Source organism: Schistocerca serialis, chromosome 2, assembly GCF_023864345.2.
Source record: "Schistocerca serialis cubense isolate TAMUIC-IGC-003099 chromosome 2, iqSchSeri2.2, whole genome shotgun sequence".
NCBI lineage: Eukaryota > Metazoa > Arthropoda > Insecta > Orthoptera > Acrididae > Schistocerca > Schistocerca serialis.
In genome coordinates this window covers 930,049,584-930,074,099 of record NC_064639.1, presented here as the reverse complement: position 1 = coordinate 930,074,099, position 24,516 = coordinate 930,049,584, and the positions used below count along the sequence as shown (strand labels likewise).

Sequence of the window (24,516 nt, the reverse complement as noted above, 5' to 3'; positions counted from 1 at the left end):
TCTATCTCCCATTTTGCAGTTTTAATTTCATTAAAAGTATGGTGACTGTTTCCTCATTTACTGTTGACCTATCTTCCCCCCCCCCCCCACCCCCCACCCCACCCCACCCCCATCAATGGTCTGTTCTTGTTCAGTTTATCTCACATTTCTTCAATCAGCATCCCAGCTCTGAATGTTATAAGACTTTATTGTTTTTTTCTTATTTTTCAATTATGTTTTATCAGTTTCTGGTAGTTAGTTACTGATATTCAAAAATCGTATTTGATTATTGGTTCATTTTTATCACAGTCTCTTTTCCTTCATCATGTATCTCTTTTCATGAAGTGCTTCGTCTGCTTTACAATTGCGTCTAGCTTCTATAGTCCTCAATGCATATTTTTCCTCCTGTTTTGATATATACTGATGAAGGACTTAAAAAACACTTTTATTAATCACCAAAAATCTGCTGCAAGGACATATTCTTTATTGTAAAGAATAGTTTAGATCAGAAGATTATCTTTTGTTAACTTATTTACAGGGTGTAGCAGAAAGGTATGTTCAAGCTTTCAGGAAACATTCCTCACACATAGAGGAAGAAAATGTGTTACTTGGATGTGGGTCCAGAAAAGCTTTATTTCCATGTTTGAGTTCATTTTCCACAGCATGGATAAGTTTCTCTGTTGAGCCTGGGCTGAGGCTCTAACTGTCACCAACAATGCCAGCCCAAAAGTTGTTGATAACGTAGTTGCACAATTTCACAAGGATTCTTGATAGCCCACACATGCTGATTGTGAGAATTTGCATTCAGATCAAGATGAAGTGAAGCCTCATCCATGATTAGCACATTTGTAATAAGCTGAGGGTTGATCCATTGTTGAATTAACATTCACTAAAGTGTAGCCATGGAACAAAAACAACTGCTGATAGTGCCTGCACACATTGTACGTGGTATACATACAGCAGGTTCCCATGTCAATCATCTGGCTAGCATTACTCGTTGGAGCTAATTGTCTTATGTTGTTGTCAACTGCACGGAGAAGGTCCTCTCCAGCTGAATGTCCCAATCCTTGTAGGCCTCCCCCAGTTGCAAATAGTATGCTTAAGCATCCCTAACACAACAATCAGTTGCTTCAAATGTCCTCCTGTTGGAGCACCATCATTCTGGAAATATATTGTGATACAAACATTGAGCACCATGGATATTAGCCAGTCAGTTAGTAGTTGATGTGGAGACACAGCATCATTGTTATAGATAGTCTGTGAAAACCAGTTTATAGATGTTGGCCACTGATGAATCATGTGTACGATTGGAGTTAACCCCCTCAGCATCAGTTAAGGCCTGAAGATGGTATACAGAAGCACTGAAACTGTTAGCCATATAATAAATAACATCATAAGGATGACTGTAGGTGTCCCATTTTATTAAATACAGTTATTACCATCTGATAATCCGCTCAGAAAATGGGAAGCTGCCAGTCCTGCATTAGAATACACTTCCATTGCACTGTACCGGAAACCAAGTCATGACGAACACTAAAAAGTTCATGCTGCATGCTTGATGCTGCTAGAACAGTGAAATTAGTCACATGCCAACAGAAGCAATGAAGTAAGTCGCAAGTGAGGATTACCTTTGTTAAATTGGAAGAACAACATGGTGGTGAACCTAAGAATTACAGCGTACTGTATATTCTAACTAACTGTACCAAGATGGTATTTTAAACATTTCGTGTAAGAAAATGTGTCATGTAATGAGGGCACATTCTGTTTCTGTGTGTTCCACGTGATTATTTGATTATGAAGAGAAGTAGAAAATGAGCTCTAATATGGAAATAAAGTGTTTCTGGGCCCATGTCCATATAACACATTTTATTCTTCTATGTGTGAGGAATGTGTCCTGATAGTTTGGCTATACCTTTTTGTTACACGCTGTGTGTATGTAAACTTATTAGTTGCATTATCTGCAAGATTGTGCAAATAAATTGTTGTTGTTGTAACTAATGTTTTTGAGGAAGGTTCTGTGGAGGGAAAAAAAACATACTGTTGTAAACCCTGTATTCATGTCACCTTACATGTTTCATTTGCTTGATGATTAATCATGTCATGTCATCCTCAAAAAAGTAGAAGCTGTGGAACACTGCATGCAAATAATTCAAAAGAAGATAGTTGAGAAATTTTGAAATCTATACAATTAGTTTTGCTGTGGAATCCATGACTGAACAACCCTAAAATTCCAATGCAGTCTGTTTCAGTATCTGGCAAACAGTCACTCCTCTTCTGTCATAAATAGCGTTAATATTATGAGTAATTTCCTTTTTATTTTAATTTTGTACAATTATTCACAGGCTAGCTTCAACAGATCGGTATTGCCATCATTCTCATACATCATACTATTTAAAGTTTTCTAAATATTTTTATATTCTGCTCAAGAACTGAAGCAGAATAATTCATTTAAAAAAGAGGTTATTTACTAATCTCTTCTTCTGGGATTAGTTTCAATTCTGTGTGACAGTTTATTGTGGAAGCCACTCTATTTCCTATTATGAAGGTACAAATTCTGTACAGCACTTATATTTGCTGAGTCTCAGATTCAGACACATGTGAAGACCATTCCACAAACATGAAAGGCTGATTCATCAGCAAAGGCCATCTTCTCTAAGAAAATCTCTTTCTAATCCCAAAGCAGAATAACCTCTTTGGCAAACTGCATACTTTATAGCTTTTCGAGATGCTTCATAACACTGTAAGACTGCAATCAATGAATTCATATCTTAGGAAGTACAGTTTAATTTGGTCACAGCTGTTTAACTGTTTTGTCTTTCATATTTTTTTGGGCAATCTCTTGGAGTTTGCAGAGAGGTCTTAAAGAATTTACAGTACTACCTGTTCTGTGTTTTAAGTTCAATATTACAACTAACTTTAAATATATAAAAAAAGTTTTCTTATACTGGCTCAATATATCATTATATGTTTCTTTTTTGGGAACATTACATTATTTCTTGTCTTTCTCCAAATGAAACAGCATTCAAACTGCCACTGACGTATATGCACAAAGAAAGTAATTCCTCAAAAACAGCATCTGCTTGATAAAGATATTCCTATTCATCCTGTAAATTACCACTCCATACATGAATATAACCTCTACTTATGCCTAATATCAACCGCTTACTACTGTACCCAAGCTTTATGGCATACCCTCACTCACGGACAACTCTGCAAAATGAACAATGCAAAGCACACTCCAAAAAGTGTGAGTGTTGATGATAGTGGTACTGTGTTGGTGAAAATCTGCATAGTCATACTTCTCTGGACATTAGTTGACATTAACCTCTTTATTATTATTTTTTTTTGTGTGTCAGAATTATATCCTGAAGTCTACTTTTTCTATACACATTTTATATACATAAATACTGTTGCTCAAGTTTTATTGTTGTTTCGTCATTCATTCCTGTAAATGAAGAAAATAATAAAAATGTTTGCAGTGTAAGTTTCTTATCAGAATGTTGAGTTGGGGAAACAGTTGTAAACTGGACATCACAAAACCCTTGTGCGATTTTTATATAAGTTGTGTTGTACGTGGTATACATACAGCAGGTTCCCATGTCAATCATCTGGCTAGCATTACTCGTTGGAGCTAATTGTCTTATGGTGACATTAGGGTTGTTGTCAACTGCACGGAGAAGGTCCTCTCCAGCTGAATGTCCCAATCCTTGTAGGCCTCCCCCAGTGTATGTAGCTAGTTTCTTACTTACTTGTCCAAGCCCAGTTGCAGAGTCATTTGTTATTGGTTTGTCTTGAAGATAAAACTTCCTCAGCTCTCTGCTGACTTCTAGCGAGTGTGGTGTATCTCGCTCATAAATAAATGAAATTGGGAATACTGTCTCATAATTTTCTGTCATATTTTCTGCCAGACCATTGTAGAGAATCTCTGAAATATTAAATAATTGTAGTTCAAAGTAAAACATATTAGCAAACATTAAGTCTGCATTAACTGCCATATTTTTCTTAAACACAAGTTGAAAATTAAAAAAACAAAAATGAATGCCCCAAAAGAATGGTTCTGAAACAGTAAACTGTTAATTGCAAATTTTGAACACCATACTGTACAGACTCATAATCGCTGGACAGTACATCGGTTTTAGTACCACTGTAGCCTCCTTTAACTAAACACCTGACCTGACATCTTGCATGAGGATTTCTACTGAAATGGTGAATACCATCTTGGAATACACAGTGAAATGGAGCTCAGTTCCCAATTGCGAAGTGGATAAAAAGATTCCACATAACAACACTCAACTACGATGTGTCATTGCAGTATCTGATATACCCCACACTTTCCATGTGAAGACAAACAGCCATCCATGAAATCAAACTACAACTACCAATTTTGCTATATTATATGGAGTGTTGCATGAGATGAAATTTAAGTAGTAGTCTGATGAACAAAACTCTTTCTTGCATTCTGTCTCCCAGCTCCAAGCAGTCTTTGTTGACACTCAAGATGCAACATTGTCCTTACTTTTGCCCATGTCACCTAAATTTACATCTATACTCTATGAATTACTGTGAATTGTGTGTCAGAATTTACTTTTTGTTATATTCTGAATTAACATTACTTCTCGTTCCATTTACTTACTGTGTGTGGGAAGAATGATTGCTAGTAAGCATTTGTGTGAGATGTAATTTCCTTAAATTTTTCTATGTGATCTCTATGTTTATTCAGTAATATTATTATTTTTTTTTAAATATCAGGTCATCCTTAGTGCAGATTACTTACCCAAAGCTATCCAGGAGAATTCGTCTTTGGTGGTTCCTGTTATCAATGGAACTTGAGCAAAATCTCCAGAGAGTAGTTGTTCAGTGGGATCTACAGTTATGAATCTGTCAGCCCCATCTCCAAAATCTTTTTCAACAATGACACCAAATACAACCATAGGATCCCAACCCCATTCCTATAAAAGTAATAAAAAACAAGGAGTTAACTACACTGCATTGTCTTAGGTTTACACTGTTTTTAAGCAATGCACATTGTAATTATTTGTGAGACATTCCTTAAAAAAAGCCATCACTTTTCTGAGTATATGAAACAGGATAGAAGAACCAGGAATATCTTTGAAACTGAGCAAACCGACTGTAGTCTGATTGAAATTATTTGATAGTTGTCATCTGTCACTTGCCATTCAGTGTTGCCAGCTACCACTCAGTTATCCACAACACAGAAACACAGTGGGCAGTTCACAAATGCTGTTAATTTGTAAGGTGGAGCAAAGTTGGAAGCAGCCATGGCAGGTATGATGGAAATGCAAGATGCTCTGTCAACTGCTGATTTTAAGTGACCAGTGACTGAACTGTGACAACAACCTCATGATTTGTGGTCAACATTCTGTGGCAAAACTATCACTTTATTCAAGGCAATTAAAGCTAACCTCTATGAGCAAACTTAAGACAGAAAAAATTCAGTTTCAGCACTAAACAACGAACTGTAATTTCTCGCTGTCATCCATTAGTTACCTGAAACTATCCTTACATTGGCTACACAAACTGCCACTTAACCAACCAATGAACATTCCTGTTTGGGACTTGGTTGTAGATTATAGGTGTTACTGGCAAATTCCAAATGAAAAAAGAACGATAGGAAGAAAAATAAGGGCAAATAAAATTGTCAATACTTTAGTGAAAATAATGCGGCAAAGTATTAGGAAAAAAAAACAAATACATCTAAATCAATTAACTGCAAAAATAATAATTACAGTATTTTGATTAGATTTAGAAATAAAAAAGTTCGCTGTCCTTCATGAGTTTCGAAGCCACAACTTTCCACACGACAAGTTCATGTGCTTACCACTACACTACAACACTCCCATGCTTAATGCTGTTCATTTGTGACTCCTATTCCAGTAGCAACGATGAATTGCAACCTTCAAAAATTTGGCTTCACGTAATGTTGTGCAAAACTTTACTAATGTACCAATCTCTGTGATTATAATATATGTAACACTGAATCCCGTCTTGTGCAGAAGGCTCTAGTGCCATGTATGAAACGCATGAACGCATGCATCTCGTGTGTGTGTGGGGGGCGGGGGGGGGGGGGGGGGGGGGTGAACTGACCAATTGTTGAGGCAGTTTGGCAACAGCAAATGGTTCGGGGGTGGTGATGAGTGCTCTGATTGGTGAGTCAGCCCGTGAAGAGTCAACTGTCAAGTTATTTTAATCAGACTATAGAATTTGAATTGAGGAAACTAAGTGTTAGGTGAAAGATGAAGGCAGAGAATATGAATGTTTTATATTGAATATGGGTATGAAGTATAGACTGCAGCTTCCCTAGCCTACTTAACCTGATACTGGAGAAGACACTAAAAAAGGCATCATTGATTTGCAGAGATTTCAGCGTAGATGATGAAGTGAAATTATTAGCTTTTGTCAAAAGTACTATTCTTGTATCAGAGGAGGATGATGGACTATAAAAGACTGCTACAGTGTTAGTTGAGGGGGCATAAAAAGTGGGTTTGAAGTCTATTGAAGAGGAATGTTATGTATGATAACAAAAAAGGCAGATAAATAAGAGGAGGAAATAGTAGAGATGGGAAGAATTTTGTTTATGAAGACTGGATCCTTCGAATGCCTAGGAAATACTGTTAATTGGAGTAAATAATGCAGAGAAGAAAATAATGAACCATATAAGATCTACAAGAATTGCATATTTGCAATGAATAAACTATTCACCATCAAATGCTAAAAAAGACATCAAAACTAAGTATTTTCAAGGCAACTGTCTTAACATACGTGGCCGAGATGTGAATACTGACAGGGAAGATAGAGAGGAAAATTATCATCTTCAAAAACAAAGTGTTTTGAAAAGTTTTGAACCAATTTTTGGGCATACAATTTCAGCAGAAGAAAGAACACAGAAACCTATGCATTGTACAGTGAGCAAGATGTGACGGTAGGAACAAGAAACAGATAGATTGAATGGATGGGACATGTACTGAGAAGGGATGGTAAAAAAAAGTGCTAGAAGGGAAGCCACAAGGAAGGAGATGCCTTAGTGGGTCAAAGTTGACATGGGAGGATGGAGTCAGAAAAGCTATAGCCAGAATGGGAACTCATAGTAGCATGGATGAAAACCAAAAATGATAGAAGAGGCAAAAGACTGAGGCGATAACTCAACTTTGGTTCATGTGGCCATGTAGATAAGGTACAATAGGAAACATTCTTAAAATAGAAGTGACGAACATTGGCATTATACACAATTAAGATAACTGGACAAATTAGCAGAAAGATTTAAAATTGTCAGTTCCGTTTCAAACTATATTAATAAATTAATCTCTCTTTCCTAATATTTATCTTGTTATATGGGGTGCCTTATCAGATTTATTTTTATTATTTTAACTTCTTTCCTGGATGCCCTTCCCATCTCAACAGTCTTCAATTAACCTATGGGAGGAAAACCATGTCTGTGATTCATGTAAACATTGTTCTGTATTTTATCATATGTTAGCTGTTTGTCTATGGTATTTTTGGAGGTGGAGATTGGGAACCAGCCTAGAATTCACCTAAGCAAGTGTGAGAAACTACACTTAGGCAGGCTGGTGTACCAGACCAACAGTCCTTAATCCACAGTACAGCTTCTATCTGGGCCTGGTGCACTTCCCTGTTTCACAAGATAGTGCACTGCATGTTAAGCTATACAAGCACATCATTATCTGTACACTTAATAAAAAAACAGTCATTTCACCTTGCAGTATATCAAAATATTTAAACCAGTTACACTCTTTTTGCCTACAAACAATATTTTGTAGATATGAATGAAACATACTAGTTCATGACTTTGTTAAGTATATAACAAAAATAGCTGACAGTAAATGTTTAAAATAAACAACCAGATATGAGAGATGTGTGATGCTTCTCACTGCCATTTCCCAGTATCGACAATTTTCTGGTCTATTAGCATGTGTGACAATGTAAAATCTTTTGTTTGATTTTATTATGTTCTTAATAGTACATAACACTTACAAAAAACTGTGGTAGTGTTTCTGCAATCTCTATCGCATCCTTTCCTTTCAGACAATTAACAATCTGCTCTGATGATGTGTCAGGGCAGTTTAGCATTCTTGCTTGCTTCTTGGCTTGTTGCAATGGGTCCTTTATAACAATTGATTGAACAGCTGCACTCATTGCAATTCCTTTATGAAACAAGCCTGAAAAAGCAATTTGTACTTTCAATGAGGATTATGTAGCAACTTTAAATATTGTTGTAGCACTGAAAAAAAACAGAGACGTTATGTAGAAAAGGATCACCTTCTAATTAATAGTAATATTTGCCATGGTGGCACAGAGAAAAGCAAGTGCCAGAATATAGTTCACTGTATTTAGTCTCAGTTGCAAATTACAATGTTTTGATGACTGGTTTCAGATGAAAAGCATCCATTACCAAGTATCAGAAGCTTTTGTTTTAAGGTGCAAAAACAGCTAAGGTCATACGCGCCCATGTCGGAACCTTATAACACGAAGGAGAACAAGGAGTTAAAAGCAATTACACATTAAGCCCAATCAACAGAAGGAAAGACAACTAAAAACAGGGACTTTCTCTGGGAGAAAGCGCCATAAAATGAGCCATAAGGACAATGGAGGTCCTGAACTAAAGATTAAATGTCCTTCGCCATATTGCTACAAAGGATAAAAAGTAAAAGTGGTTGACAGCCTGCGCGTCATTCGCTAAAACTGCCAATAGCTCTGACGGCAAACATAAATTAGAACGCAAGTGGTTAAAAGAATGGCATTCTGTCAGGAAATGATATACCATCAAAGGTCGAGGACAATGAGCACAAAGTTGTGGGGAACGAATGGCGATGGCCAAAAAGGCAGTGCCCAAAATGCAACCTAGCTAAAATGATCTCCTGGTGACGGGAGGGCCGAGAGGTGGTCAGCCAAGCCGTTAGGAGGTTTAATTCCCTGGAGCTTGTCCCCATGAAGGGAAGACCACTAGTCATGCCAAAGTGACGCCACCTGCCGACAGATGGCAACACACAGATCATTGGATGGAATGGAAGAACTAGTGGGCTGAGATACAAGGACTGCAACATTGGCAGCAGTGTCAGTGGCCTCGTCCCCTGTACGACCGACATGACCAGGGACCCACATAAACATCACAGTGACTCCATCAAGATTGAGCAAGTGAAAGCTCTCCTGGACCCGTTGCACTAAGGGATGGACGGTGTACAGCACACACAGGTCCCGAAGTGCTGAGAGAGTTTGAGCAGATGACACAATTGAAAAGCCTGCATCACCAGATGTACTGCTTGGTCTGATACAGGACGAAGAGCTCTTCTGTAAATACTGAGCAGTGTTCCAGAAGCTTATACCGAAAATCATTGGTGCCAATGACGAAGGCACACCCGACATGATGGTCAGTCCAAAAGCCATCAGTGTACACAAAGGTACTACCACAAAGTTCTGTGTGAAGGTCAAGAAACTTATGGCGACAGAGCAAGTTACAAGTGGTGTCCTTAGGAAGCGAATGAAATTCAAGGTGAACAGGAGCCACCACACAAAGTCAAGGTGATGAAGGGGTCACACCCACTGGGAAAATGGCAGATTGCAAGAAATTAAGCTGCCAAAGCAATAGCTGAAAGCAAACTCCAGAAGGTAACAGAGAAAAGGGATGTGCCCCATACTGGCGATCAAAGGAGTCACCGAGAAAAGAGGCAGACAGACGGCTTGCGTGTCTGTTGCAGAGAAAGTCACAGCAGTATGACAGCAGGAGTTTGACAGCTTCTGCATACAGACTCTCAACCAGGCTAGTATAAAAGGTGCCAGTGGCCAAACAGATTCTATGATGATGGATTGTATTGAGACAGCATAAAATGGATGGACATGCAGATGAACAAATGGAACACCCATAATCTATTTTCAAATAAACAAGGGACCGGTACAAACGGAGGAGGCTGGTCCGATCTGCTCCCCAGAGAGTATCGCTGAGGACACACAGGACACTGAGGGACCGTGTATAGCAGTGGCCAGGTAAGACACATGGGAGGATCATGAAAGTTTCCTATTGAGCATGAGCCCCAGGATTTTTGTAGTTTCAACAAACAGAAGAGCAACAGGCCCAAGACTCAAAGACATGGAAGAAACCAATTGTGCTGCCAGAAATTCATACAAACTGTTTTGTCAGTGGAAAAATGAAAGCCATTGTCACTGCTTCACGAGTAAAGATGCATTGCTGAAGACACCGCTCAATGAGACAAGTCTGTGGAGAACTGCAATAGATGGCAAAATTGTCAACGAAAAGAGAGCCGGAGATGCCTGGTGGGAGACAGGCCACAACACTGTTAATGGTGACAGCAAAGAGGACGACACTCAGGATGGAACCTGAGGCACACCATTTTCGTTGGTAAAGGTGTCTGAGAAGGCAGAACCCACATGTACCTTGAAAACTCTGTCTTTTAAAAATTCTTGAAGGAAGCCCCATGTGTAGAGAGTACAAAGGATATCAGTTCTCCAGCAGGTGGTGTCCGAAGATGATGAGGCCACCACTTTGTCACAGAGATATCTCTGTGATGAAATAATGGCTTCATCAGCATTTGGATCTTCATATTATCTGACTTTTTATATCAAAGTTCAGTTTAAACTGAATTTAACAACTGTTTACTTTACGTGCACTGCCCCAGAAGATAATTCCGTAAGACAATGGGGAGTGAATATATGTAAAATAAGCTAACTTTCTTGTCTTTAGGTCAACATATTGAGAGGTGCTTCTTATGCTATAACAAACTGAACTGAATGTCATTAGTTTATCCATGTGTTGACTCCATTTTAAATTACTACCTATTTAGACCCCAAGGAATTTTACAAACTGTACTTCATTCATTGTATGGCCATTAATGTCTATTCTGGTGCTAAAAGATCTTTATGCTATTTTCAAAGTGCATAATATGAGTCATTGTGAGAGTAACAAACTGTTAGCTGTGAACCACTTTTAGCCCTGTTCAGCTATCATTGGAGTTGTATCTGCTAAGGGAGTTTGAACCCTTGGTTAGTATGCTTGTGTCACTAATAAACATTACAGTTTTTGAAGTGTCCTTTTAAGAGTGGATCCAGTACCGATCCATGTGGTACATCACATGTTAGTATGTCCCATTGTCAGGTTATTTTCATGCCTGAGATAGAGTCTGTTGATGAAACCCTCAGCTTTCTGTTATAGAGGGAAGATTCCAATCATGCAAGACAATTGCCATTAATGTCTTAACACTAAGTTGGCTAGGCAGATTTTTGTGATGCACAAAATAAAATACTTTGGCAAGGCAGTAGAATATACCAACAGGACAATTTTTCTTGCTTAGCTCTATTTGCACTTCATTTGTGGGGTCTTGTATCACTTTCTGTGTGGACAACCCTTTATGAAAACCAAACTGAGAGGCAGTTAACTGGTTTTGCTAAGTAAAATAAAATAGTATGCTATCATAGGCACATTGTCACATATTGTACCATTTGTGTAGCCAGTCAGTAGAAACTGGGGTATTTCCAGATAGACTAAAACAGTTGATACCTCTGCCAGTCCACAAAAATGGAGTGAGGAATGTAATATCTAACTATTAGTTCATCTCTCATTGCTTGTGTTCTCAAAGATACACTCCTGGAAATGGAAAAAAGAACACATTGACACCGGTGTGTCAGACCCACCATACTTGCTCCGGACGCTGCGAGAGGGCTGTACAAGCAATGATCACACGCACGGCACAGCGGACACACCAGGAACCGCGGTGTTGGCCGTCGAATGGCGCTAGCTGCGCAGCATTTGTGCACCGCCGCCGTCAGTGTCAGCCAGTTTGCCGTGGCATACGGAGCTCCATCGCAGTCTTTAACACTGGTAGCATGCCGCGACAGCGTGGACGTGAACCGTATGTGCAGTTGACGGACTTTGAGCGAGGGCGTATAGTGGGCATGCGGGAGGCCGGGTGGACGTACCGCCGAATTGCTCAACACGTGGGGCGTGAGGTCTCCACAGTACATCGATGTTGTCGCCAGTGGTCGGCGGAAGGTGCACGTGCCCCTCGACCTGGGACCGGACTGCAGCGACGCACGGATGCACGCCAAGACCGTAGGATCCTACGCAGTGCCGTAGGAGACCGCACCGCCACTTCCCAGCAAATTAGGGACACTGTTGCTCCTGGGGTATCGGCGAGGACCATTCGCAAACGTCTCCATGAAGCTGGGCTACGGTCCCGCACACCGTTAGGCCGTCTTCCGCTCACGCCCCAACATCGTGCAGCCCGCCTCCAGTGGTGTCGCGACAGGCGTGAATGGAGGGACGAATGGAGACGTGTCGTCTTCAGCGATGAGAGTCGCTTCTGCCTTGGTGCCAATGATGGTCGTATGCGTGTTTGGCGCCGTGCAGGTGAGCGCCACAATCAGGACTGCATACGACCGAGGCACACAGGGCCAACACCCGGCATCTTGGTGTGGGGAGCGATCTCCTACACTGGCCGTACACCACTGGTGATCGTCGAGGGGACACTGAATAGTGCACGGTACATCCAAACCGTCATCGAACCCATCGTTCTACCATTCCTAGACCGGCAAGGGAACTTGCTGTTCCATCAGGACAATGCACGTCCGCATGTATCCCGCGCCACCCAACGTGCTCTAGAAGGTGTAAGTCAACTACCCTGGCCAGCAAGATCTCCGGATCTGTCCCCCATTGAGCATGTTTGGGACTGGATGAAGCGTCGTCTCACGCGGTCTGCACGTCCAGCACGAACGCTGGTCCAACTGAGGCGCCAGGTGGAAATGGCATGGCAAGCTGTTCCACTGGACTACATCCAGCATCTCTACGATCGTCTCCATGGGAGAATAGCAGCCTGCATTGGTGCGAAAGGTGGATATACACTGTACTAGTGCCGACATTGTGCATGCTCTGTTGCCTGTGTCTATGTGCCTGTGGTTCTGTCAGTGTGATCATGTGATGTATCTGACCCCAGGAATGTGTCAATAAAGTTTCCCCTTCCTGGGACAATGAATTCACGGTGTTCTTATTTCAATTTCCAGGAGTGTATTTAAGAGACAAGTGTATCATAGGATTTATTGCCACGTAATTCAAAATAGCTCAGTGACATCTGCACAGTTAAACTTTCATAAGGGATTCTCCACAGAGAGAGCAATATTTAGCCAGACAGATGAAATTGTAGGTGAACTAAATTTCAAAAGGTATCCAATGGGGATCCTTGGTGAACATGCTAAGGCATTTGTCTCTGTAGACTATAACACAGTGTTAAAAAGCTTCCACATTATGGCATCAGAGACTAGCCTTTAACTTGGCTAGAATATTATTTACACAAAAGGAAACAGAGAGTGTTCTTAATGGGGGCATGTGTAACAATAAACTCAGGGGAAATGCAGACTCCCAGGGTTTGATCCCTGGGTCACTGATTTTCTTGATCTATGTTAATGATCTACCAATTATAATTAATGACAGAGCTGATGAAACAAGTATTCTGATCAAGGTGCCCAACTCCACAGTGCAGGATACATCCCTGACAGACAATAACCAAGTACACAAATGGTCGCAGCAAATAGCCTAACCCTATATTTTTCAAAAACTAGTCTGTATGGTTCCAGGCAACAAATAAAACACTTTAAGTTTCTGAAATGGATTTAACAATCAGAAAATTAATGAAACCATGCATACAAAATTCTTACACAATCAGACAGACAGTCTTTTAAAATGGAAGGAGCAAATCGATCAGCTGGTCAAGAAACTTAACTCAGCTTGCTTCGCACTGTGAACCATTTCTCACTTTGTTGACAGTGAAATATGCTGTTATCAGATTTTGCGTATTTCCATTTTATACTCTCCTATGGCTTAATCTTCTGGGAAATGCTGCAAGAGCTGAAAATATCTTCAAAGTTAAAAAAATGAGCAGCAAGCTACATTTATGGGGTCTCTGACAGAACATCCTGCAGGGGCTTTTCAAATAACTCATGATATTTGCTATTACAGGTCAATCAGTACACATACTCACGGGTGATTTCTGTAGCCAGCAACATGAAATTATTTCAGAAACACTGTGACATTCATAGTCATGGCACAAGGCAGGTGACAGATTTCCACCAAACCTCTGCAACTCTCACAAAAATATGCAATGGTGGAGTTACTGAGTCAGGTATAAACGTATACAATAAGCTCCCCATCAGTATAAAAAAGGAAATTAATAACATACAGGTATTCAAAAGGAAACTAAGAACATGCCTCACAGATCAAACTTTTGTAATAAAATTAGTGAATTCTTAGAGTTACCAGGCATCCATTAGTGTAAGAACAAAGAAAACAACTTGATAAAAAGACACTCTTAACAGAAAAAATGTGACATTTTTACTTACATCATAAAGATGTAATTTTGAATTTCATATTAAATATTGATTATAAAATGTAAATTATTTGTGTTATTAGAATAAAAATGTGTACTTTTATTTATTCTACATGCTTAAGCTTACAATTAAATTTATGCCAGTAAAATTCTGGCTGTAATATTATATGCAAACATTGGTTCTTAGAAACCGAGTAAAGCAGTATATATGTGACATATATTACTAGTACACCATCTGTACAATATGTAATCAACAGGACCAAATAAAAATCAAATCAAGGTTTCAGCTCAAACTATCCTATTATTACATGTTCTTCCTTCCCAAGATTCTTTCCAAGGAAGCCTAAATTAAAGGTGATCTTGCTGAGCCCTGCACTTGGATTAGAAATGCTAGTTACCAGTACCTGGTAATCACTTCCCAAGGAGTTCTGAATTGGATTTGACAAACTTTTCAACAATTAAGTTCTGATCAATTTCAGTTCATTTAAGAATGGCATATAATGACAATATCTGATTTAATATGTTGTTGTAACTTACATTATGGATTGAAGTGGCCGTGCGGTTAAAGGCGCTGCAGTCTGGAACCGCACGACCGCTACGGTCGCAGGTTCGAATCCTGCCTCGGGCATGGATGTTTGTGATGTCCTTAGGTTAGTTAGGTTTAACTAGTTCTAAGTTCTAGGGGACTAATGACCTCAGCAGTTGAGTCCCATAGTGCTCAGAGCCATTTGAACCATTTGAACCATTATGGATTGAGTTTTAGAAATCTAAGTTGGATTTCTAGTTTCATGTACTGCCTAATATCAAAATAGTGTCAGCAGTGTAGTTTAAATGAGGATACTAACATCCTATAGTTTCAAATTAGGCCATTGCTTTGTAAAATGGTAGGATTTTTTTCACCCCTCTTTCAGTTTTCAGTAACTTTTAATTGATTCAGTGAAACCATACATTAAATATACTTTCAAAGAGAATCAATCTATTCATTATTATCCAGTGCTAGTAAGAAAATTTGTTCCATGTTGAGAAAATGATTGAAGAGAATGCCTGTACTAGCTACCAGTATATCAGCAGTTTCAGTGCGTTCTTCACACTGCAGCTTACGTAATATCCTTTATGTGACTGCAGTCTGCAGCTATTGGATGTTTTGTCATATGTTGTAGGAACAGGTAGATCAGTTAAAAACTGACAATGAAACATAACTGTATGAACATGACCAAGAAATGCAGAGGCAGTGATGCATCTCTATCTTAGTCACATTAGAAGACAGCATGAAGTACAGAGAGGTATGGTGGGGAGTGTCCTCGCAGACAACCACGAGAGTCAAGGAGAAGTGCCAAATGCTAGCTCTGTATGAGAGGTCATCCCACCATAACGCACTTACTCATTCACTTTAGTTCTCTTTTTAAATGTGAAATAAACCACTTCTGTGCATAATTTTGAGTTCCTAGAGCCAAATGCGTCTACTTTTGAAAAGTTCTGGAACAGATTACTGAAACAGAATTTTTATTATATAGTTTGAACACATTAATTTTTTAAAATAACCAATTTCAGTGTAACATTAGCCATTCTCATATCTGACTGTATTAGTTATGAGAGTAAACCATCCAGCTATCAGTAAAATGTACATGCTACATCACTGGTTAAAATAATGACTATTTTATGCTTTGATGTAGCGTGCAAATTTTGCTGATAATTGCATGGATAACTCCCCGATGTAGTCAGATCTTAGGATGCTTCATGGTGAACTGAATCTGATGATTTTAAAAAATTAATGCAATCAGGACAGACCATGGAAAAGCTGTTTTACAACCAGCAAATGTGGATTTTATCAAAGGACCTTATCATCATTTTTTGCAAATTTCTCTGAGAAGATGTATCAACACATCCTTGAGAGATATTTCTCGTGGTGAGTTATGTACAGGCTAGTGTGAAAATGAATAGATGAATTAGTGCGACTACTTGAAAGAGGCTTCTTTCAGAAGAAGTAATCAAATATTTTTATGAAGTATTTATTACTTTCTAAAATGTTCATAATGATCCTACAGTGATACAATTTTTAGGCCACTTGATACTGTAGAATCTTTGTGAAATGGAGTGTACAATAAAATTGGGAAATTTGGTAATAGATCAAAGCAAATCAAGAGGACTTTTCCATTATATCATGTGAGATCTTGCACCTGTTCAGATATATCACCAACAACGAACTACTGATTTCTGTGTTCTTACTAGCTACAAACTTGCCGTATATCTCTTTGACAACAGGCTATTTTGCATTAAAATAATAATAATGTGGCTCTCACATTGACAGCTCATTTTATCTGATGTGTCATAGTGAACTCTACTGGAACACCTTTGAAGTGTTCAACTAAATGACTATATCAAAGACAGTGTTGCATGTAAAATGATAGTTTGCTATCCTCTGTGTGAACTTGAATGAATGCAATTTTTCCATCTCGATTATTTTGTGAGATAAATATTTAGGCAGGAGTAATAGGTTGTGTGGCTCTTCTTGGAAGCTATGCTTTCATAATTTTAACACTAAAACTTCTCCATGATGCCCACTGCCTGTCTTACAGCAGCTGCTGCTGGAGTTTAGTCAGCGTCTCTATGATGCTGTTGTACATACAAAACAAATTCATGACGGAACATGGTGCCTTCCTTTGGGTCTTCTTTATCTGCTGTATTAATCCTATCCTGTAAGGACCCATTCATTTAAGTGGGATTTTGTTAAGTGAACTCCTTTACGGGTGAAATACATTACCCTACAATGTTTTCAATGAATCTCAGTGTGACACCTACCTTTCCCGCATTTCATTTTGTGTGGTCATTCTACTTAAGTTTATTCTGGACACAAAATTCCAGATATTTTATAGTTATTCCTCTTTCCAGTGATTCATTGCCATTAATGTGTTCAAACTTTTTTTTTTTTCAGCATCCAACCCCTTGCACTAGCTTCAGTCATCTACAGATCTTCCTGTATTTTGCTGTAGTTTTGTACCTTTGGGATTTTTCTGTATACAAGAGCATCTGTAAACAGCCTCATGGATCTTCTGGTGTTTCATGTCTGATAATGTCTCACCCATTATGATCAGTGTGCTGTGTTCTAGATGTGATGAAGATGTCAATCCAACCACAAACCTAGTCTGATATGGCTCATATTTTCTTTTGATGTGGCAGTGTTGGACAGTATGAAAGTCTTCTACAAGTTACGGGATACAGTATCAACTTGGGTACCATCTTCATCTCATTGATGAATAGTGTGAGATGTATTTCACAAGAGTGCTGCTTGTGGAATTGATATTAATTAGCACAGAGGGGATTCTTGGTCTCTAGCATAAATCATGTTCCACATTTCTGCAAACAATTGATTTAAGTGACATAGGCCTACTGTTTACATTCTTGAAAACAGGACTGATCTGTACTATATCGCAATCCCTTGGCTTGCTTTATTACTCTAGTGACCTATGAGGAACTGCTGCTAGAAGGGAAAGAAGTTCTTTCGCATGATCTACATGTAATCATATAGATGTCCCATCAGGCACAGTCGACATTTCTCTGTTGAGCAATGTTAGTTGATTTTCTGTTCAGCAGTCACTTACCTACATGTCTGTCATTTCAGAATCCATTCAACAATAAGGAAGAGGAACAATAGTACAATCCACTGTGGAACAATTTTGATAGACCAAATTTGGCGTTTTATCTCCTACTTTATATACTTTATATCAGCCTTTGTTTCAGTCCCAGTGTGATTATTGGTCCTCAAAACTGCTGTCAGTAATATGAAAAATGCTGTACTTTGACCTTGTTGTGTTTAAAAAAAACATAATTTCATTTTATTTCAATTTCCATTTTCAGATTTCTATTCAACATGGTACTCTTTTTCCCTGCATTTCAAAAACATTTAGTTAAGTTCGTGATTTGTACGAGGGTAAGTCAATTATTATCTGCAATTTAGTTATATTTTTGTTTATTTTGGTAATACAGTCATTTTACATTGATGATGCATGCTTTGTTTATTTGTTATTATATCTTTGCAATTTTCAAGCTGCTATGTTAGTTTTGTTGTTACTACCGTGTTATTAATCATGGGTACTCCACTGTCTATTTGCACCAAAGAAGAGCAACATTCAGTGATCCATTTTTTGTGGTCAGAAGGCGTATCAGGGGCCAAAAATCATCAAAGACTTTCGGTACAGTACAGGAACAGTGTTTTGCCACAATGGAGTGTCCACGAATGGATTGAAAAATTCTGGAATGGTCGCACAAGTGTTACGCATGTTGAAGGAGCTGGACGACTGTTTACCCCCACAAATGAAGAAACCATTGAGCATTCACATGAAATGATTCTCTTAGACAGACAATTAACCATTAACAAAGTGGCACATCATCTGCAAATTACTTATGGTTCTGCCTATGAAATCATTCTCAACAGACTTGGGTTTCATAAAGTTTGTGCAAGATGGGTCCCAAAATAACTCACACAGTTGCATAAACAAAAGCACTTGGACACTGCTGAAATGCTCCAGAAACTCAAGTTTGAAGTACTGGATCATTCTCCATATAGTCCAGATCTTGCCCCTTCTGACTATCACTTGTTTGGTCCACTCAAACAAGCATTAAGGAGCTGTCGATTTGCCTCAGATGAAGCAGTGAAAGAAGCGGTGCATTCCTGGCTCACAGATCAACCAAGAACCTTCTTCTGTGAGGGCATCAGGAAGCTTGTACAACAATGGACCAAGTGCATTGAAATGCCAGGAGACTACGTTAAAAATGATGTTCTTGTAAGTTTCCTATTCGATCACAATAAAAATTTTTAACTACTTTGTGGATGATAATTGACTTACCCTTGTACTTACTACCCTATAATATCAGTATTATGATAATTGCTATATACCTCTAGACATTGGAGACAGCATGTGCAGATATACACTGGCGGACCCTGCACTGTAACCACTGACTGTCACATTGTCTGGGTCACCTCCAAACGAAGCAATATTCTGCTGTACCCATTTGAGAGCCATCACCTGATCCTTAAATCCATTGTTCCCAGGAAGAACTGAATCTCCAGTGCTTAAGAAACCTGTAATATGATAACATGTAGTCCCAATTTTTATAATCAACAATATTTTGTGTCTATTTAAACATTATTTAGAGAGTCATACTACTTCAACATGCAAAGAAAAAAATTATTCACCAGCCACTGAATGATCAAAGGGCAATAAAGAAGCAATTTTTATTACAAACTTATCAACAGCAACACACTATCTTTCATATAAGTCTTTATTTGCAAAATCCTACAGTTGTGGCATCCATCCTAAAATATCGCTCAAGTTCAAGATACTGAATGTATAAAAATAACAGCGGCAGGAATGGTTAAAGGTTTGACTGACCGATGGGAGAGCATCATATTGATACTGAAAACCCTGAGCTGTCTGATCCTCAAGATAGATGCCAACTATCTCATGAAAACTCATTTACAAAGTTTCAATAACCAGCATTAAGCAAGGGAACTATGAATATACTGCAAACACCTCTCTTGCTTCCATAGGAACCACGAAGACAAGATTAGACTAATTACCGTGCACTTAGAGGCTTTTTCTCTGCAAACCACATTGAAATGCATGGCAGATGGTATGTCCTACTGTACCAGTTATTAGGGTTTCTTCCTGTTCCATTCACTTATGTAGTGCAAGAAGAATGATTGTTTGATGCCTCTGTGCACGCTGTAATTATTCTAATCTTCTTCTCATGATCCGTATGTGAGTGCTACATAGGGGGTTGTAGTATATTCCTAGAGTCATCATTCAGAGCCAGTTCTTGAAACCTCATTTGTAGACTTCCATGGGGTAATTTATGTCTATTGTCAACAGTTTCCCAGTTTAGTTTCTTCAGCTTGACTGTAACATTCTCCATTGGCTCAGACACATCTGTGACCACTCATGCTGTCCTTCTCTGTATATGTTTAGTATCCCCTGTTAGTCCTATTTGGTATGGTTCCCACACATTTGAGCAGTATTCAAGAATGGGTTACACAAATGACTTGTAAGCGATCTCCTTTGTGGACTGATTGCACTTCCCCAGTATTTTATCAATAAGCCAAAGTGTACCACCTGCTTTACCCACAACAGAGCCTATGTAATCATTCCATTTCATATCCCTACAAACTGTTACAACCAGGTATTTGTATGAACTGGCTGATTCGAACTGTGGCTCAGTGATAGTATGGTGATATTATATATCTTTCATTTTGTGAAGTGCACAGTTTTACATTTCCGAATAATGAAAGTAAGTTGTCAGTCTTTGCATCCCTTTGAAATCTTGTCACAATCTGACTGCTGAATATTCATGCAGCTTCTTTCAGACAGTACTTCATTATAGATAGCTGCATCATTTGCAAAAAATCTGAGATTACTATTAATATTGTCCACAAGGTCATTAATATACAATATTAACAGCAAGGGTCCCAACTCACTTCTCTGGGGCACGCTCAAAGTTACTTGTACTTCTGATGATGACTCCGCATCCAAGATAACATACTGTGTCCTCCCTACCAAAAACTCCTTAACCCAGTCACAAATCTCACTTGTTACTGCATATGTTCAAACTTCTGACAATTATGGTATGTGTTATACTGAGTCAAATGCTTTTTGGCAATCAAGAAATACTACACCTACCTGACCATCTTCATCCAAAGCTTTCAGTTTCTCATGTGAGAAAAGTGCGAGTTGGATTTCACATGATCGATGTTCTCAGAATCCTTGCTGGTTGGCATGGAAGAGATACTGTTTGAGATACTTCATTATGTTTGAACTCAGAATATTTTCTAAGATTCTACCACAAATCAGTGTCAAAGATACTGGATGGCAGTTTTGTGTATCACTCCTACAACCCTTCTTGTAGACAGGTGTTATGTGTGCTTTCTTCCAACTTATGGGGACAATTTTTTGTTCGAGGGATCTATGATAGATTATAGTTAGAAGAGGGGCTAACTAAGCCACAAATTCAATATAGACTCTGATAGGAATTCCATTGGGCCATGGAGGTTTGTTCAATTTCAACAATTTCAGTTGTTTCTCAATATCACTGGCATTAGTAGTGATTTCACTCATCTTTTCAATGGTACAAGGGTTAAATTGGGGCACTTCTTTGCAAATATAGATATAGGGGTAGAATGCTTAACATAGTTAACACTCATAATTTTGCTTAACATTTCTCTAGTATTTCAGTGCATGTACTTGATATACTTTCTGATACAAAACATGTTTATCCACCTTGCACTGTAGTGATAAGGTTATAAAAATGAGAGTAAATTATATTAAGCATTGATGTGGGATTTTGCATATGAAAACTAAGATGCAAGTTAGTGAAACTGTGTAACATAAAGCTACTGTTTACATAATACTTCTTTTGCACCTTAAGTCCCACCAAGAATTTTCCAGTAATACGTGAATCATTTGTTTCTGTTTTCTGTCCATACTATTAGAAATACACACATCTTCAAAATTCACTCTTATGTGCAGGAGCATGTTTAAATTACCTTAATAATTGAAAATCCAGAATACATACAGTGATACATAGTAAGTTCTGCAGGTGGCAGGTCAAACCGGTTTGCAGAATGGCTATGCATGATAAGTTAACATGGAATACATTCCCTAATGCTTCTATATGCAGAAATCAATGTTTTTAGTAGTACTAAAAAACTATGGGCTTCTGTATAGAAGCAATGAGCCAAAAAATGTTTACAATTTAAAATAGTCAAATAAAATAATTATGTTTTTCTCAAGTCTGGTCATTAGGTAATTCAGAAACTGTAAGGTCAGTTAAGCGTAGCGGACTGATTTATAAGAGGAGCTGAGCTGAGATTGAGAATTTACATATTTTGCAAATTATGCATTTATAACCATGCTAGCAGTATTGAAGTCTCTTGCCATTTTGGAAAAAGTATGTTAGAGTGAAGTCTGGAACAGTAGATGGTGAGCAGACTTATCAATATTCGTTGTGAAACTAATGCGCGACAGAGCTGTGATACTAAACTAAGCATTTTATGATTGTGAATATCCATTTGCTTTTTCTTTAATGCAATACGCAGTGATTGTAACATGGAAAATCTAGGCTGGAATGTAATAATATTGTGTAAAGCATAGTTGCTGCTCACTGTGTAGAAGAAATGCTGAGTCGCAGATAGGCACAATAAAATGACTGTGGGAAAGTGAGCTGTCAAAAAAAGGTCTGCATTGAAAATAGACAAAAAACACACACACGAGATCACTGTCTCTGGCAGCTAAAGCCCTTATTGTACAGTGAGTAGCAACTGTCCTTTTCATAATATTGTTACAGCTGGGATTCTGCATGACCTGGATTGGTAGGTTTCAGGAGATGTGGAACCAGATATCTACACACAAACCACTTCTGTAAATTAAGGGCTGCTGGTTTGTGGGCATGGAGCTGTTACCCAATAATGTCCTGGATATGTTCCAATGGGTTCATAACAGACAAACTTGGTGGCCAAGACATCAAAGTGATACAATATTGCAGTGCCTGTGAGTACAGGTTGTAGACACATGGCTGACAACATATGGAAGTTTGGGTCTGCCCATGAATAGTGCTCGGATTGCCCAATTGGTTTGGCGACCATCCAATATGTGTGAAATCTGGGTTCCAGTCCAGCACAAAATTTCATTGTGTTATTCCATTATACAGCTGACAATATTCGCAACTGTGCATACGTTTCATGTATATCAATGTGAGTTTACTGTCATGCTCCTCAAATCACTGGAGCATGATTCTGGCCTTGTGACATGATTGGTTATCCTGCTTTAAGAAGCCATCGCACTCAGGGAGGACATCAAGCATGAAGGGATGCTGCAGGTGGTGCACAATCATGTTCAGGCAGTCCACAGCTGTCATGGTGCCTTTTTATTACTATCACAGGTCCCATGGTGCCCCTCTTGGGTGACAGTGTAATCTAGAAAAGCCCACTTACCTGTTGAGCAAGGTAGTGCAGTGGTTAGCACACTGGACTTGCATTCGGGAGGACAACAGTTCAAACCCGCGCCGGCCATCATGATTTAGGTTTTCCATGATTTCCCTAAATCACTTCAGGCAAATGCCAGGATGGTTCCTTTGAAACTCTCTCTCTCTCTCTCTCTCTCTCTCTCTCTCTCTCTCTCTCTCTCTCTCTCTCTCTCTCTCTCTCTGTGTGTGTGTGTGTGTGTGTGTGTGTGTGTGTGTGTGTGTGTGTGTGTGTGTGTGTGTGTGTTTTTTTTTTTTACACTTAGTTAAAGGAGAATATGCTGTTCCTGGGGACAGCTTACCTAAAGCCCCAAGCCTGTAGTTGAGAGTCACAAGAACTATATCCTCATCCAAAAGGTACTGAGGACCAAAAAGGTCACTTGTTCCTCTAAATAGATAGAAGGCACCAGGATGCAGGAAGATCATTACTGGTCTCTTTGGGTTTCCAGTACTGTCTGGCAACTGGAATTATAAAAAGGTGTATACATTAATAAGTGTCATTTCCGTGTGTCTACATTAATTATTATGAAATACAAACAGACTGTACAGTTATAACCATTTCCTTCATTTGACATAAGCTGTGCTAAACTGATCATGCTTTCATTTTCATTATAACCATGCAGAATATTTTCTTGGCATCTGCAACAATGATCAAAAGATTATGCAGTCTGCAAAACAAGCTTATTACTAAGCATATTGTAGAAGCATTATTAAAGACTTTGTGACTGTACATTGTGCAAAATTCATATGCGGGTCAGCTGCTTTCAACTTCAGTTGTGATTATGCCTATTAAATCTCGCAGCATGATATTTAAATCAGTCTTCAGAAGTGTTGCACTATTTACTTCCATCTGAATGAAAATACAACCAACTATCACTGCAGTTTGAAAAGTGAAAGAAACAGTAATGGCAGTACAATCAGCTGTCATTCCATACAAGAAAAAATCTTACCCCTAAAACAACAGCTAAAAGCAGTACAATTTGCATTAGACATTTAATGTGTAAATACTAAAAGTTTGCTCAAAATTGGAGATATAAGTTACATGAGGAACTAGTTAGGTGAGAAATTAGATCAGAGCCCACATAACCCCAGCAGGAAAATACAGGGTGATCAGAATCAGTCTGAAAAGCTTTTAAGGGTACTGCAGGGGAGGTTTTTCTGA

The 24,516-nt window shown here is 38.7% G+C and overlaps 1 protein-coding gene across 1 annotated transcript in view; it reads right to left on the bottom strand.

Annotated features, from left to right (window-relative positions):
• The window catches only part of LOC126458303 (esterase E4-like), a 45,045-nt gene that overhangs the window by 5,788 nt on the left and 14,741 nt on the right, over window positions 1-24,516 (bottom strand). The window contains exons 3-7 of the mRNA XM_050095249.1: window positions 23,657-23,816; window positions 19,237-19,422; window positions 7,990-8,174; window positions 4,754-4,928; window positions 3,729-3,904 (exon numbers count right to left, since the gene is read on the bottom strand). Of these exons, the coding sequence (XP_049951206.1) occupies window positions 3,729-3,904; window positions 4,754-4,928; window positions 7,990-8,174; window positions 19,237-19,422; window positions 23,657-23,816 (882 nt within the window). The remainder of the gene's footprint in view (window positions 1-3,728; window positions 3,905-4,753; window positions 4,929-7,989; window positions 8,175-19,236; window positions 19,423-23,656; window positions 23,817-24,516) is intronic.